Source organism: Aethalodelphis obliquidens, unplaced genomic scaffold (assembly GCF_003676395.1).
Source record: "Aethalodelphis obliquidens isolate GAN/ISIS:26980383/991018 unplaced genomic scaffold, ASM367639v1 scaffold57, whole genome shotgun sequence".
NCBI classification, from domain to species: Eukaryota; Metazoa; Chordata; class Mammalia; order Artiodactyla; family Delphinidae; genus Aethalodelphis; species Aethalodelphis obliquidens.
The window spans coordinates 10,637,762-10,655,481 of record NW_020838001.1 but is presented as its reverse complement, the minus strand read 5'-3'; the positions used below and the strand labels follow the sequence as shown (position 1 = coordinate 10,655,481).

Here is a 17,720-nt window from a genome sequence, read left to right as displayed (position 1 = left end):
TCCAGAGAGTTATAACAAAAGCAGAGAATAGCTGACTGTTTAGTACAATTGTTCCCATTATAAGGTGAAAACTAACATTTACTTCATTTAGACAAAAGAACACCAGGGCATTAAGATTCTGCTTGCAAATGAATGCTAACTTGTTTACATCCTTTTATCGATACATTTACATATATAAGCAGGCTCTGCTCCTTAACAAAAGGGGAACTGAAAAAACTCGAGGATGTTTATTTTAGCAAGTAAAAAGGGGAAAAGACAAAAACCAAACCAAAGAATTTGCAACAGGTGCCTTGAGAGAAAGCATTCTTTATGCCAACGGCAGCAAATCTTGGTCTTCCACAAGTTTCCTCAGTGGCTGTACCTCCATCTCTGATGAAAGAGAGCCATGGCATCAACTGGCACAAGACATAATGGACACACAGGACTGTAATGTGTAATAAAGCAAATATTTACATTAAGCACAATACAGCAATTTATTTAGATGCTTAAAATGAATACAAAGGGAAATAAAGATCACAAAATTATACATACTACAACAGTGTGTCATATATTAGATGGTATAAATGACTACACCAGGGTGGTGTTTAACTAAAGAGGAAACTAAATATCCAAAAGGCAGCAGTCGTTGGTTTGCTGCTTCAACACAACACACTTTCATACAGACCTAAAAGGTGTCAAAATTAGTAGCTGCAAAGTCAATTCTTGCATGTGATTTTAGCTTAAAAGATTTCAGGAAACATCTGAAATACCAGTTTTTGTTTTTGTCAGCTGTAATGTCAAGGATATTCAGAACAAGAAAAATTCTATAATACAAGAGAGTCCAGATATATATCTTATGTGGCTGGCCTCTGTTGCGAGATTGTACAAGGTTATGTGCAAAAACTAAGTCTGTCCCGAAGTCCACACTAGCGTAGTTTCAGGCTTTTGCTAGGTCAACTAGATACAGCGCTTATTAACACAGCAAGGGCAACACTAAAAAAAGAAACAAATCTATGATGGGTACACAATAACAATATCAGAAGCATCACTTGAATAGGTCTAAAAGACTGTACAAATATACATTTCAACTATTCAGAATGAATACATGAAAAAAAAAATCAATTTCCCCAAAGTCTACTATACACATTGGACTGGTAGCTTGTATGTTGGCCCTACACTACCGTTTGAATCAAGAGAACGCTTCTCAAGGACATCCAACCAAAGATTTTACAGAGGGAAAGAAATGTTGAGAAGGCAGATAAAATAAACCTCTGCTTTTTCTCGTGTGCGTTCATGAGCCCCCAACTTACTGGTTTTTCACATTTAGTTACTGTGCCTGTCACAGCACGTTCTAAAGCAAGATCAGCCAATCATGTGTCATAGACTTAGAAATAACCACGTGGATCGGAGTGGCCACATGTCCCCACAGCCTGATGACCCAGCACTCAAAAGGCGGTACCAGTTAGAATACAGCTTTGCAGTCATACTGAAAGGAGCACAGAGTTCCAGGCTGCAGCATCTGTCACCAATGCCAGAGAAGCTGGCCCTTACGCCTGCTGGCTGCTCAGTTTAACTCCGGTCAAGCTGCCGTGCATGGGCTCGGCTACTCCATCAGTCATGTTGTCAAACTGCTCCCCGTCCTCACTGTCAATTGTGCTATTCTGCCACTCAATCTGTGGGCTGGATAAGCGCTCATCATTTTCAGTTGCATTCTTCCATTGTGACTGGTCCTTGGACCAAAACCCTTCAACTTTTCCATAGGAACTATTCTTCCATTTCAACTGCTCTCTGTCACCTTGCATGGTAGCCTTTTTTTTGGCAGCTGGCTTACTGCTCCTTGCATCTTCACTCTGGGAAGACTCATCGGACCAGGTTCCTGTTTTCATCTCGCATGTGTTGTCCTCGAAGTCTGACACCTGTTGGGAACCAGGGCCGCTCTCAGATGGAGAAGCAGCATCTTTCCACTCAACAACGTCATCTTGGTCCACCTCACTATCAGAGGCGTCATGCATTAGTTTGGTTGGTTCCTCAGTCAAATGAATAGTTTCATATTTTGAACCATCCTCCTCTTTTTGGTCTAGCTTCTCAGACTCTAAAGCATCCTCAGAAATTACCTTCTGTATGTGTTCCTCTGGGTTATCATTAGGGATTTTAGGCTCAACTTCAAAAACAGGGTCAAAAGGGCTATCACTTCCATTGGATTCTTCTTCCAAATTTTCAAAACTGTCTGAGGAACTGTCATCTTCCTTCCCAAGGTTGAGCTTTTTGTCAGCAGTTTTACTAGCATTGACTCTGGAATCCTTCTCATCATGATTTTCAAATAGCCACTCAGCATCAAAATCCATCTCATGCTTAACTTTGTTTAATTCTTTCATGTTGAAGCCCAGTAACACACCAGGCTTATACTTTTCACAGTCTCGGACACACTTCTTCCTCTTGTTACTAAAATGGGAAGCAATGTCACTCTTCCACAACCATAAACTGGCCGCCAGCTTCTCAATTTCTCTCCTGGTGGGATAGGGCTGCTTGTTGAAATATTTTGTTAGGAAGCTTTTCCTGGCTTCATAGGAATCATCTTCATGACCCTTGGGGTCCAAAGCTAAAACAACAGGCTCCTCAGGCTTCTCTTCAAAGAAGCTGGGCGAATCGCTGTCATCATCTAACTTTCGCTTTTTCAGCAAGGGAAATTCCATTTGCTCATAAGTGCGCTTCACAGGTGCCAGGCCTGGTGACTGGTTAAGCCGAGAGGGTGCATTTGTCTTATCTTGGCCATTCTGGGTCTTTCCAACACCCCTGCAGTGGACCAGATGCAGAGTGATAGTCGAGGCGGTCATGTTGCTGGTATACACGCCAAGGCAGTGGATGCATTTGTAGGTAAGCTTTTTCTCCACTGGGTGAACCGTCTGAATAACCTGGTGCCTCTCTCTTAAGTGATGTGCAAGTGCATCAGATATGGGTCCTTTTAGGATTGAAAAGCAAAGAGGGCAAAGGGTTTTCCCGACATCCTTTTTATAGGGCACTGCAGCTTGAGGTGAACTTTTAACAGGAACATCTGCCTTTTCCTGAACTTTTGGCTGAGGCTTTGGGGGGACTGGAGGGTTATTCTGGGCATGGTAAGCAACAGACTCAGCAGGGGCATCTCTCAGGTTGTACGTAGTTACAAGGAGATGGATGTTAGTGTGACTGCCCTGCTGCAATGTCAAATCAAAACTCAGAGTAGAGTCTGTTTTAGGTCCCATCTCTTCGTCAATGTGAACCATCCGCATGTGTGCTGCCATCTTTTCCACATCATTGAAAGTTGAACGGCAATATGGACAAGACAGACCATGAATTAACATGTGGTTGAGCAGAGTGTCTGTGGGCAAATAGCGATTACAGTAGAGGCATTTGCTAGTAAAATTGTGTATTTTCATAATGTAGTTGGCTACTGCTGGGACTTTCTCAGCTTTATGTTCTTTTTCGAAGTGCACACTATAGACATTTTCAGGAAAAAGCTCATTACAGATTGTACATATTTTCCACTTCTGAGTTGAGGAAGTATTGGGTGGGGGAGGGCCAGTGGCAGCTGCAGTAGGTTTGGAACTGGACTGACCTAATACTCTGGATGCCTGTGACTGGGAGAGGGAAGGAGACTTTAACTGGCCCGATGAGAGAGACGAAGCATTTGGAGACTGCAGCGAGTATCTTGCTGGTGCCTGGGTCCTCTGCTCCGACCCAAGTCCGTAAGATCTTCCATTTCCACTTGGAAGTAACTGCTTCACAGACTGAGACTGTTGAGGGATGGAAACTGGTGCGTTGCCACCTAGACCCAGTCTCATTGACTGACCAACGCCATAGCCCTGGCCTACAGATTTGACTCCGTAGTTGTTCTGCTGTAGGTGAACATTGGACATCATGTTGACTCCTGTAGAATTTAAGTTAGGCTTTGGTATTGAGAGTCGATTCACCATCTGCTGTGATGGTAAAGACCGGACGTTTCCAGAAGCGAGGGAACCAATTCTTGATTGGAGTCCCATGCCCTTCTTGTCTTGAGGTTTGGGAGCAATCAGCATCAAGGGTTTGGATCGGGGAACCACCACATTTGTGTGCCCAATCATGGCAGTGACCTGATAGCCTATGCGTTCATGGTCTTCAATGACATGCTGTACCAAAGCTTCGTAGGACTTTGGCATGAAAAGGCATCGCTTGCAGTGAATACTACTTTCTTCCCGGGCATTTGTGCCTAAGGGGACTGCACCATTGAGTGATTTTTCTCCTGCCTTTGCTATGTAAGGTGCTGCCACATGCTGAAAATGTTCCCTGTAAATGTGCTTCCTAACTATTTCATAAAGAGGATCTCGGTAAGTGCACTTCTTACAGTAATAAACAGCTTGCTCTACACTGTCAGCCTGCTTAGGTTTAAGGCCATCGCTTTTGCTTTTATCTTTGAAAGTGCTGAGGCTGCTACTTGGTGCGCTGGCGTTTGGAGCATGAAATATTTTAATGTGTGTTTCCAAAGTCTTTTTGTCTGCATTGAAGGTACAGTAGGGGCAATTAAGGAGAATCCTATTTTCAAAGTCTTCACTATGGACATTCCGGAAATGACTTTTGTAGGCAGAGAAAAATTTTGAAGAAAATGGGCAAGCACTGCAGCAAAAAGGTTTTGTCCGATAGTCCTAAAGAAAAGACAAAAACTGGAATCAGAATGCCACTTCAGATAAGCAGTAACAGGTTTTAGGCTATTTTCTCCCAGACAGTCTTTTTTTTTTTTTTTTTTTTTTGCGGTACGTGGGCCTCTGACCATTGTGGCCTCTCCCGCTGCAGAGCACAGGCTCCGGACACACAGGCCCAGCGGCCATGGCTCACGGGCCCAGCCGCTCCACGGCATGTGGGATCCTCCCGGACCGGGGCACGAACCCACGTCCCCTGCATCGGCAGGCAGACTCTCAACCACTGCACCACCAGGGAAGCCCCCCACCGACAGTCTTTAAGAGACATAATGCTATTTTTAGAACTGAAACTCTATAATGCACTGAGATTTGAGTATCATTTTTTCCTTTTGCAAAATGCAAAATAAATTTATAAAATATTCAAATGAGAAAGCTGTTTTAAACGAAACACTTGTTTTGGCATCACAGTGTAAATAAAAACTCCATTCAAAGTTCTTCCTCAGTGTTTTCAGAAAAGACCAGTCACATTTGCTCATTAGTTTTAGAGAAACCAAAGACAAACGGCTTCAAGATAAACATTTTAGTTAGAAAGGATAAGAATAAGCTAGGTGAAATCACTACAATTACTCTGTGAACTGGTAAGTTGCTGAAGGCTTCAGATTCACTATATAGTAAAAACTCAGGGCCCAGAGTGCTGTAGTGCAATTAGGCATATGATATAAAGACACACCTTTGATCCTCCCCATCATGGAAAAATTTTCATAGAGAAAAAGGCTCATCTTCAAAAATCTCAAAACATTTCCCCCCTCTGATCAAAGTATAGTATTCAGTTTTCACTGAGATCAAAAAACTAATGATTTGAAAAGTCGGCTTTCTTCTACAAGCCATGCTGTTCCTTCTTAAGAGCAGCTTCAAAAGAAGTAATGAAGTGACAGCTGCTTTGATTCAAATTAAGAAATTAAATAAAAATTTCCTACGGACTGTGAGGAAAGCAAGGTGTTAAAAAGCCAATAAAAAAGTAAAGCATTGCAGAATATAGTGGTATCAAAGAGCAACTTACAGAACCATGCTCATTAACATCTGTGCAGTTGGTCCTTTGAAGATAGGTGAAACACAAGTTTGGTGAGAGGTGATCTTTTTTCCCCTAGAAACCTAAGAAACCTACCTTGTTTCAGATACCAATTCAAACCAAAATGAAATACTCTGGTTTTCCTTTAAGCTCAACCCTTTTTTAGTATTTGTAAAACTGAATTAACTAAGTGATGTGTCCCACTGGAAAGCTTTCATATTTTAAGACTGCTGGTTAATACCCTTTCTTGGGGTATTTCTAAGAAAGAAACATATGACTATATTATCAAATTTCTGAGGTGGATTTTAAAAGTACTGATTCCCTGCCAAGTATGTTCCAACAGATGAACAGATCAATAATCCAGAATTACTACAATCACTTGAAATAAACAGTGGTACAGTTTGAATTGATAATCACTTCTCCCTGTGGAAAAAAAATCACCTATAACTTCATTTTTGTTATATCATCACCTATTGATATTTGCTGGCATAGCTGGTGCCCTTGATTACCTAATACTGTTTTTAATTCCAATTTGTAAAAATTAAGCTGCACCACTCTGCCATCCTACAGAGCCATCTGTCCCATCCCCCATGTGCTGGCTTAGGCTACCCGGAGAGGTTGGGTGACAACACAGATGAGTAAGAAAACGTAAATGGAGGCAAGAGCCCTGTCTTCTCTTCTCTAGAAAAAACAAGGATTGCAACACAGAAAAATGATGGATACCCTAGGTGAACAGAATGCTGGAGGGAACATTTTAGAATTAGAACCAAAAAACTTTTGACAGGGGTTAGGGGAAGAGAGGGGAATGCTGGTATATAGTGGGCTTCACAACTTTTAAGTAACAAACTTTCCTATTCTTCTTACACTTGAAGTTTCAGTACAATGACAAAAAAAAGACCAAAAGTTCTTCCTAATTTTCCCTACCTCTTAGGAATATATGAAACAATCAGTTTCAACACTTCCCACGTTAGGTTGTTGCCTACAACAATGCAGTACCATGAAAAATAGAACTGAATAGAACTGGGGAAGTCTCCTGTGCCACTTACCTGGTTTTTTGTAAGTGAAGGGTCCCACAGTCCTACATCCTCCCATGTAGTGTTTTTCAAATAAAAGTCATTAGGTTCAAACTGTTTAAAATCCTAGAAAACAGTGAAAGAAGTTTCAAAAACATTGTATCAACTCTAGCTCAACTTTACATATAAATCCTATCTCTAACTAGGGTTGGGGAGATGCATAGGAAAATCGACACCACCGAGAACTCAACTAGGATCTAGGATCGATAAAGCTCTAGGAAATACAAAAGGGCATATGGATGTTACACTGAACTTTTTATATCAACTAAACATTCCCCTGATGGTCACCAGGTTTCCAAAGAAACCACTGGAAGTTCTAACTAAGTAAGTAAAAAATTCAGCCACATATTAATACCAAAGCACCCTTCGTAAGAGTACTATATAACTCATCAGTTGTAATATTAGAATGGAGTGTAAGAGAGCAACATTCACTTATAGTGCTACAGATGAGATATTCTGGTTCTGTGCAAGAAAAGTCTTTTGTGGGAGATGGGGGTGGGGTGGGATTGGACTGGAACGAAAACTCAGGATTTCTGAACCCCAAAAGGAGGAAAGCTATTCAAAGAAAGCAAGTAGTATTATGTTAAATTTACACTCTTGTGTAAAAATTTGATCCCCTCCACCCTGAGACAGGAACATAAAGAGTTTTATGGTAAAATTCCTCTTGTTCCTAAAAGGGTCACAGTTCAGTGTGGAAAATCAAGTACACATATATTCCAGAGTATGTAGTGGGCGCAATAATGGGAGGAACAAATCAAATGCAGGATAGAAAAGGTACCTTTAACATTTGCATTATTTATTCTTGTGAAGATTACCCCACTGCATGGGAAGTAAATGGACTGTTTCATCAGGCAGATCTACCTGAAACTGAGGGACTGAACTGCCACACCAGGGACGACTTAACTAGAGAAATCCAATTTTGAGAAGCTTCAGTCTTCATGATATACCCCTAAAGTAGGATTAATAGGAACCAGGAAAAGAAAACCTGTTGCATGAAGGAAATTGCTTTTTTACTTTCCATCCAATTCCATCCAAACATTTACTGAGTGCCTATTACGTGCCCAGCACTGTGCTAAGTGCTGAGGATACAAAGATGGACAAGGTAGTTAAGGTCCCTGGCCAGCTGGAACTTAAAAGGCTAGTGGGGAAAATAGCTTTAAACATTTCTTTCCAATCAGAGGTTGTTGATCAACTAACCACAAGACCTGGAGTAATGAGATCTAGAAGAGGAGACCACTACACTGGCTATCCCACAGGGCTGTTAATAAAGCTCATAGAATAAAAAGGCTAGAAAAACAGTTTGTGAAGTCCAAACTGTTACCTAGGGGAAGATAATAGTCTACGATGGGTCAAAAGGGCCAGCAAATGCTCAAATCCCAAGGAAAGAGACAACAAGCACCCAAACCACCACGCCTCAACAATCAGAAGGTCAATCAGAACATTCAGGCATATCAGAATGAGAACAGGCTCTGGAGTCTCACAGACAGACCCTGCCACATGCTCAGCTGTGAGGTGGACCTATTTCTTTACTGGTTCTTCATCTGTAAATTGGAGATAAGAATTCCTATATCCCCTAGGGGTTGTTTTAAGGATTTGAATTTAGAGACCATTTTAAAGCACCTAGTAAAAAATGACTGATGTGGTACGTCCTCAGTGGTAACTGCTTTTGCTCCAGGATGCAAAGATGAAAAAGCCCATTTTAGGGAGAAGGGAACAAGTTAGGCTACTTGAGAAAGCTCAGGCAAAGCTAACGCTGCAGTTAAAATACAGAATCACCCCAAAGAATTAACGATCCTGGCCACTGACACAAAGTAATGGATCAGAAGCTGAGTCATGTTAAAATTAAAAAAATGACATGCTACTTACTTCTATGTGTTCTTTACAGTATTCCAACCCAATGTCACTAAGTATTTTTTTCACAGTTTTCCGGGCTTTTCTTAAACTGCCAAGATTGTTGACAGGAAGTTGGAACATAGTTTCTATTGGAAAAAAAAATTTAAGTCAAGTCAAAACATGTACAACTTGTGATATTTACTAATTCCACTGATGGTAGGATCACAAACCCTGGCCCAGTCTGACAAAAAAGGTGAATAGATATCCTTATCCAGCATGTTCTGAATACTTAGAGCAGGCAGGCAAAATAAGTACTCTCTGATCTTTTCTATTTTTAACAGGACATTTTATATCACAGGTAACATGAATCTAATGTGGCACAATTCTGATTAGACTTTTAAAAAACTAGTTTGGTGATGAGCTTATTTAAAGTTGAGAATGAGGTTTATATACCAACCGATTACTTCAAAATCAAGTGTGAGTGCTTTTCTCCTTGTGATGCTGAACCTCTGAGAACAGAAAAATGTTCACCATTTCAGCATCATTACCACATAATTTTGAGTGCCAGGGGAAATAAGTTTCTGTTGTCTGGGAGCTACCCTTCGTATTGCTGTGGTAACCGTAAGTTTCTGCACACCACCCAAACGAAAGACAAGAATGGCTGTGTAACTTGCCCCCCAGCCAGCACCACACCTGGACAAAGGCACTCACTAATGCCACGGAATGAATGCTGAGACGGGGAAAGCTGGGCACTCAGCACCAGAGCAAATAATAACTGTTACAGACTTTGGAGGGGTCCCTTTTGAAAAATGAAAAGCTTATGTGTGTATGAGGGAATTGAAAAATTATTTAAATGACCCAATACATTAAAGAAGAAATTTAGACCCACTTTCCCAAGTTCCTTAAAAACAAAGGTTAAGAAAATAAAATTAATAAAACTTGGGCAGCTGAGAATTTGTATGGCTTCCAATGTGACCATAAATGTTTCCTACAAAATAGTGTAAAAACTAATCATCGACTTAATAATCCAAATAAATTTTGCAAGATATAAAGTAGTTCTAAAAATCAAAAACAGGCAGAAACAAAAGCCAATGCATCTGGATTTAAAATTTAGTATTCAATACATGAAAATCTGGTTTTCTAATTAATCAAGGCTGTCACTCTATAATACCACTACCATCTGTAAACCACAATCATAAAGTCAACTAATACACATGTAATAAGATATCATGTTACCTCACTTATTATTCAAATCCAAACATCAATATTAACTATGAAAAATGGAAAAAAAAAATGAAGCCTACCAAAATGTCCCAGCAACTTCTAGAAATTCTAAATCTCAATATGTTGCCAGAACTTCGTATACCTGAGGCCAAAAGATGAATGCAGTTCACTGCAAAACACACCCTCAGGATGGAACTCCTCGTTATGAAGCGTGACTATGGTATCCTCTGCACTCTGCCATCTAATAATCTGTGTATCATTTAGCTAACAGACTTAGAAGTCAGTTCTGATACAAATTAGTGTGCGTTCAAGGCCAAATCCATTATTCCTTGTGGAAATTTTATTCCTAAATTGTTCTGAACCATCTTTTTGATGGTTTAAAAAAAAATCAGTTGCTTAATAAACTGATTAAAAAGAAAAATCTAGGTTCGCACAAACTAGGTCATTTAGAGAGAACCACCTGATAGAAAAATGTTTCAGAAATACAAGAAAAGTGTTCCAGAAATACAGGAAGTGTTACAGGCTAATTCTGAAGAGACCAGGCATCAAAATGAATGTCCATAAACACCCAATTCTGAAAAGAGACATTTTGTTTCTCCATTCATTTTATCAACTCTCCACGGGCCAAATCCAGTTCTTCTGGAACATCCCATGTGAATCCTGTTTCACTTCAGAGCACAGACGTACCCCAGAGGCAGCCCTTTCTGGCTTTCCCTGCCTCCTGGATAAGCACAGCAAAACACACACACACAGATTTGGAAATGCCCCCCCCCCCCCCCCCCCGCCCTACAGAAAACATCCTAGGGAGCCAAACTGCAGCTCAGGATAAAGGAAAACCCAGTTTCCTATGGAAAATACCAGGTGTTCTAAGTGCCCACCCACAGCTAACAAAGTTGTTTCAAGACCTCCAAGTGAAGCACCTCGCTGCTTCGTTGTACCCAATTTATCCACCTACGGTTCTGAAAAAGTAAGAATATGCTCTAAGGGAGCTTAGTTACAAAAAACTTATTTATAGACAGTGATATTTCAGCAATAGAATAAATCTTAAGTTTACTTATTTGAGTTGAATTAAACAGGTTTATAAATAAAAGTTACATTGCTTATTGGAAAATGCTACAAAAAAGTTATTTGTTCTATGATTAGCTAGGAGGAATCCAAGTTAAAGTTTACATCAGGACTTCCCTGGCAGTCCAGTAGTTAAGAATCCACGTTTCTGCTGCAGGGGGGTGCGGGTTCGATCCCTCGTTGGGGAACTAAGATCCCGCATGCCGTGCAGTGCGGCCAAGAAAAAAAAAAGAGAGAAAAAGTTTACATTGAAAAATGTAGAATATTCTGAGTTAAGGTTATAACTGTCTTCATAAGCAGATTTCTGACATTTCTAATGACCTTGGGAATTCTATCATCTGCCCCTTTCCCCAGATGGAGGTACCCTCTGCGGAGGCCATTTCCAAGATTTTGTCCATCTGGAGCTAGAATAACACATTCATATGTGTTGGCATCCTCAAAAGCACTTAGAGATTCTTCTGGTTTTTCGCTTATTAAATAAAACACTTCTCTCAGTATATAAAGCAGGTATGTAGTATAGGAATATAATAAGCAAAGAAGGCTCCCTCCTACTCCCATCCTCCATTTCCTGTGTCTATTTCTTAAGCTTTTCTATGCCTGTAACAAGCCAAACGTTCCTTGTAAGAAAGTCTCCAACAAATTCTTACCAGTTAATGTTAGAATCATGGGTGATAAGAAAAAGAACTCAAGGGCCCTATGTTGTTGTTGTTGTTGTTGTTTTTCAGCCCATCACCTGCTGTTAAGAAACAACTTCAAATCAACAGCTGCCTTCAGGGTTCATTGATGTTATCTATCTGATTCTTGGGGCCCATACCTTTCTATTTACTCTGTTAACTGAGGGGTAAGGACAGAGTAAATAGGAAGTTGACTGCCTGAGATTAAGGGGTGTTCCTCACTTTTGAATAGGAAGAGATGAAAACAAATTCTTACAATCCTTACTCTTAGGGAGGAAGATGTCTTACAATAATGTCAAAAACTGTCTAGAGATGGGCATTGAAAGGAATGCAGAAGGGTGGGATTACTTTCCACATTTGTCCCCAGTGGCTAAACCTTTCTCTTGAGCCTCCCTGGCTATCAGGATGGCCATTTTGACGAGGTCAGCACCATTTCCCAATACCAAGGAGAGCTCCCTTCAGCCAAACCATAAATTTCTCAGCTCATGGCATAAAAAAGGGAAAAACATCCAAATTAATAGAACGAAACCACTGTTCATCAATCATTTTTGGAGCACCCTGCCCATTAATGTGCTAGAAACAGAAAGCTGAACAGGACACAGCTCTTCCCCTTCAACAGTCCATCGCTTCTGGGGTATACAGCAGGCACTGGGTCACTGGAGTAAAGATGCTTGCTTCTCCCTGCCCAACTTCCTCTTGGAGCCACTCCTGCCGCAGTGGAGGTGCTGTCAGTTAAGAGGCCTTTCCTCCACCGTGCATACGACACAGGTTAACCAATTAGTGTTCAATCTCTGCAGACACTGGTGAGTACAAACCTGGACATGTGCCCCAAACAGGGCGGACAGTGACGATGCGAAAAGCACAGAAAGGGAAACACGCCTGTTGATACTGCTTAAGGTCCTCAATCTAGCTGTGCCTGAAAGATAGCCCCCTTGAACCATCCCTCCCCCAAACTTTTCATGAACAAGAACAAAAACACATGATCAATTTTGCTTAAGTTTTGGTTCATGTTACTTGCAACCAAAAGTTCTGGTAGACCCACTGGGTAGTGGGACAGAGAAGAAGTGAAGTGAATAAGTAAGGGAAGATGGGGAATTTTATGCAAAATAATTATTCTTGTGAACTGGGACTAATAGGAAGAATAGGAATTTGTCAGGGAGATACAGTTATTCTGAAAGAGGCGTTGGCCCATCGTTTCATTAATCAAAAACACTGTATGGAAAGAGTAAAACATTTTGTAAATTCTAAAAGATTTTGGGGAAAGCTCAAACCCATTAATAATGGAGTTAACGTCTGCGATTTATTAACTGAAGTTAAGTAACTTTTGGTTAAGCATATGATGAACTAGACTTAAATTATTTATTTTTGAGAATGATTTAAATTCACTGTTGAATAATTCAGCCACACTCCTTATCAATCTGCAAATTATACCCACACCTACTAATTAGGGCCAAAACATTAAAGTTTTACCAATAATCCCGGCCAAATTCCCACTCAGAAAGCAATTCCTTCCTCAGAAAGCAAGAGTCAGATGGCTGAAATGAAAATCTGAGATCTGTAGCCATGATGACTTAAAACCATATAAATTATAACAATACGTAAGACTGATCAAATACATGTACCTCTTTTCTCACCAAATACGAAAAGCAAAAGTACTCCTTTACACCAAGTACAAAGAGGGTAAATAAAGGCCGAGAGAACCTATCTCACGAGGAAATATCTACAGGCCAACTCTGTATAAGAGGACTGTACAAGGATGATGATACAACATCAATGACTGTGAACTTCATTTAGGCAAAGAGGTCATTAACTGAGAAACGTAATTATAATCATTTATGAAACCAGAGCTCTGCCAAAAGGCTTGGATCTAGTCAGGGGCTGTACTCAGGCTCATCTGGGTCAGGAAGATGGAGGGGAACCCAACAGATGAGAGGACTAGTTTAGCAGGCTTAAGGCAAGATTTGCAGGACCTAATGTACCAACAGTCAATGGGGCTTGTCTGTGTATCACAGTTCCTCTGCAAAGCCACCATATCAAGGATGGCATCATTTAGTCCCTGTTTTTAGGGGCAGAAGTATTTATAACTGTGCCATCAGAAAGTAAAAACAAAACAACAAAAATAACCCCCATAAAACCCAATCTTAAACCTTTGACTAGGCACAGATAATCAAGCCAGGAGAAAAAAAAAAAGCCTCCAAATCAAACTTCTACAGATTGTATTTTAAACGACTCCAAGTATGGATCTAGCGTGGCATTTTCCAGTATACAAATTCTTCATATTTTTACGTGCATTCTTGTATGTTTCAAGTTCCTAATAAGAACATATGGTGCTAATTTAACATGCCAGTAAATATGATGGTGTGTCCTAGTTTCCATCACCTGCAGGCATAACCCTGCTACTTTCTAATATTTGGGAACTGAAATTTGAACATATACCAGAATGACAACTACTGCATCAGTTATACTGTGAATGCAAATCTAGAATTTTCATAGAAAAAAACATTTCTAACACTGTACTGAGAGCTAGACCAGGATAGATACTTCTTCCTGCTAAAACCTAAACACAAGTTACTTAGACTAAACCAGTGGTTTCCACCACCCCACCTGACCTTAAAAGGGGTGAAATCCTTGTTTTTAAAGAAATCTTAGTTGAAATATAAAAAAGATAAAAAGTGGAGGGAGGGGGTCAGGTTGATGGAAAGAGGAAGAAGGAAAAGTTCTCCGTTTCCAAGTATCTCCTTGAAATAGTTACTTGTCTAAACTAAGCTCATAATACAAATTTATGCCAAGGTGGCAGACTACTGAAATGTAGAATCTGGACCTAGCGGACAGTCAACCAAAGCATGACGTTTGATGGCTACAGCAGAATTCCAACAGTTCACTGAAAATCTCCCCTAAATTAGTTTGATCAGAATATGGTTATAGGAAGCCCACAGTAAGCCTAAGGATTAGAACGTAGTTTATACTCTGTTGTTTTTTTAAACATTTCTACATTAAAGCTGTGAAGAAAGATACAGCCTCTCTGGAAATACCTTTTTGGTAGGGGGCGGGGGGGAATCAAAGGCTGGAAATGATGCCATTACTAGTGAAGAAAAAAGGCAGCAATATTTTCTAAGTTAATAAATTAGGAAGACTTTCAAACTACTACAATATAAACAATTTCATTTTTGGTACATCATCAACCCGAATTAATATGTAAGAAATTCAGATCCTAAATCCTTAAAACAATACTCCACTTAATGCTGGTGCACATATTTATATAATCCACACTGGGGTTTAAGAGTCAGATATTTGAAGTTTCTATAAACCACTGATCTAACTAAAAATATTAAGTTATGCTATTTTCTAAGAGACACAGGCGTTTTAAGAAGATTCTCACGAAGAGAATCAAAGCATCAGTTACTTCATTGCTACCCATGATGGCACTTAAAAAAATCTGTGATATCTCTGTGGATTTTGAACCCATTAAGTTAAAAACTATTTAGGCAGAAGGAAAAAAATCATTCCCATATTTCTGCTGTTTTCTCCTCCTGCTACCCCCTCAACAACATATTTAATACCTGTCAATATCACTCACTGAGTAAAAAAAAAAGTGTGGTCACTGTAAAACACTTTCTTTTTATAACCAGCAAGTGTTTATCTTTCCTGACTATTCTGGGATCCAAAGTGGTGAACACAGACACCTTATTTGCTTTTCAGGATGTCACTAGCCCTACATTTAAATTAAACCAGATGTAAAAAGCTTTATGTAATATTTGTATTTGAAAAAAAATGAACCTTGTAAAGTCTTTCTAGAACCACCCTCCGATGAGTGAACACATCGAGACCCTAAAGCCTACATTCAGTCTGGAAGCAATCACCCTACTCAATCTTTTTCTAAAACACAGTCCTGAACAGAAGCAGCTTATCTTTCAATTTCCTATAAGGTTTGGCAAAAGTCCTTCTGGATGCCACAGGCTCGGCTCTTCACATAAAGGCAGCTCGGTCTCCTCCTTTTCCTCTCTTCCTCAATCCCAAATACCACGAAACAAGGAACTGTCTGACTATCCAGGGGCAGAATGCTCTTCTGGATTAGCAGATAAAACTGTGCAGCATGACAGAGGTAAAAAAGCAAAGTTTTAGTCTTCCCTCTCTTCCATCTCACCAGAAAATGTTCAGTAGTGTTGAGGCTAAAAAAGGGAGTATTTGGAAAGCCGAGAAGGATTAGAAAGAGAAACTACTTTGCCAATGAAGACATACTTGCACCAAAAGCTAAATTTAAATAATGAACATCAATTATGTTGCTTAGGATAATCATATTAGAACACTGTTAATAAAGATAAGAAGCAGGCAGGAAATGTAACTAATTTTTCTTCTGTTCTTAACTACTAACTGCATTAATTTTTTACTATTCTTTCAGTTTGGTAATAAAAGAAACCCAATTAACTGAGTAAGTGTCAAATATAAAACTGCCTCCACTTCAGAAAAAAAAGGTTTTCTTCAAGTGTTTAACCAAATCAATTATTAAATTCCTTAAAATTAAGTTTTCGTAGGGTGGGATACGGAGGGTGGGAGGGAGGGAGAGGCAAGAGGGAAGAGATATGGGAACATATGTATCACTGATTCACTTTGTTATAAAGCAGAAACATACCATTGTAAAGCAATATACTCCAATAAAGATGTAAAAGAAAAGAAAAGAAAAAGAAAAAAGTTTTCGTAACTATTTCTTTGGTAGGTAGACTATATTTACGCAAGGCAAAATGAGTGTATTCATCTAAATACAGCATCCTGTACAAAAATGTTTTATCACAGTAATACTTTTGGCCACTTTCTATGAACAATGTGTGAATCCTTTCCACAAACAACCCTGCTCTAAGAGACTCTCTGCCTGATTACTTTGTGAGGGAAGCACAAACCCCACCAGGCATCTTGTCCCACACTGGACAGCTCTGTTCACAAGTTTACTCTTTACAATGCTCTGTAACCTGCCCACAACTCTCAGTTCAGCTACAGACGTCTAATTACATAGCCACCTAACAGCCTCTCAAGTTTTTAAGACACTTCCTCCTTCCCTCTCAAGACTTCCCCTTCTCCAAGTTAACCATGCTCAGTTCTTTTCACCATTCCTTCTGTTATCGCCTACGCCAGTCTCCAATGAACAGACTCCAGTTGGTCAATCTCTGTGGTGCCCTGAATAAACTGTTATTCCAGATGTGACATAATCAGGTCAAGTGGGACAACACTTCTCTAATTCTGGATATTATTTTTAAATTAATGCTCCTAAAAGGTGCATTTGTGTTGGTGGCAGCCACTTTACACATATAACTACAGTCAATGCTTTTTTTTTTTTTTTGCATATGTGCTGCCTTTTTCAGCATTAGCTGGTTTAGCTGATGAGAAAGATATGCTATTCTGAATCCATGTCTGATTAGAAGAGAAATAACTATCAACAGTCTTTAAGTATCTTCTCAATTGAAGGGGCATGAACATTCTAATTCCAAAATGAAGAACAAAGTACACGCCTTAGGAGACAAGAGATTGAGATTCATATTCCAACTAAAATCAGTTATGAAAAAGCAGCACTTTGAATCACTGAAAAGAACCTAGGGTTTTGCCTAATCTAAACTCTTCTCATTTTACAGATTAGCAACTGAGGTGAAGCAACTGGCTTAAGGGTGATGAGCGTGTCAATGACAGAGCTGGGTCTCAAGGTCATCTTCAGACCTAGAATGCAGTGTTCTTCCCATTACCCATGCAGATGAAGCTCTGATCTCTGACATTAATTAAAAGTAAACAACAGCATGTTATATACACACATCTGAAAGTGCCAGAACTTTAATACCCAAGGTTGAAATAACCATAAATAATTCAGCCAAACCAGCTCAAGTGGAGATACGGAGATTAAGAATGCACACACAGGGCTTCCCTGGTGGCACAGTGATTGGGGGTCCGCCTGCCGATGCAGGGGACACGGGTTTGTGCCCCGGTCCGGGAGGATCCCGCATGCCATGGAGCGGCTGGGCCCGTGGGCCATGGCCGCTGAGCCTGCGCGTCCGGAGCCTGTGCTCTGCAGGGGGGGAGGCCACAGCAATGAGAGGCCTGCGTACCAGAAGAAAAAAAAAAAGAATACACACACATATCTCAGGTCAGATGGTCCCATCACATCCAAAGAAGT

The 17,720-nt window shown here is 40.1% G+C and overlaps 1 protein-coding gene across 4 annotated transcripts in view; it reads right to left on the bottom strand.

Annotated features, from left to right (window-relative positions):
- Positions 1–448: 448 nt before the first annotated feature.
- ADNP (activity dependent neuroprotector homeobox) overlaps positions 449–17,720 on the bottom strand; it is a 30,169-nt gene continuing 12,897 nt past the window's right edge. For all 4 annotated transcript variants that reach the window (XM_027086991.1, XM_027086990.1, XM_027086988.1 and 1 more), the window contains 3 exons: positions 8,637–8,749; positions 6,744–6,836; positions 449–4,634 (listed from right to left, as the gene is read on the bottom strand). In XM_027086991.1, coding sequence (XP_026942792.1) covers positions 1,527–4,634; positions 6,744–6,836; positions 8,637–8,744 — 3,309 coding nt within the window. In that variant the 5' untranslated portion in view covers positions 8,745–8,749 and the 3' untranslated portion in view covers positions 449–1,526. The remainder of the gene's footprint in view (positions 4,635–6,743; positions 6,837–8,636; positions 8,750–17,720) is intronic.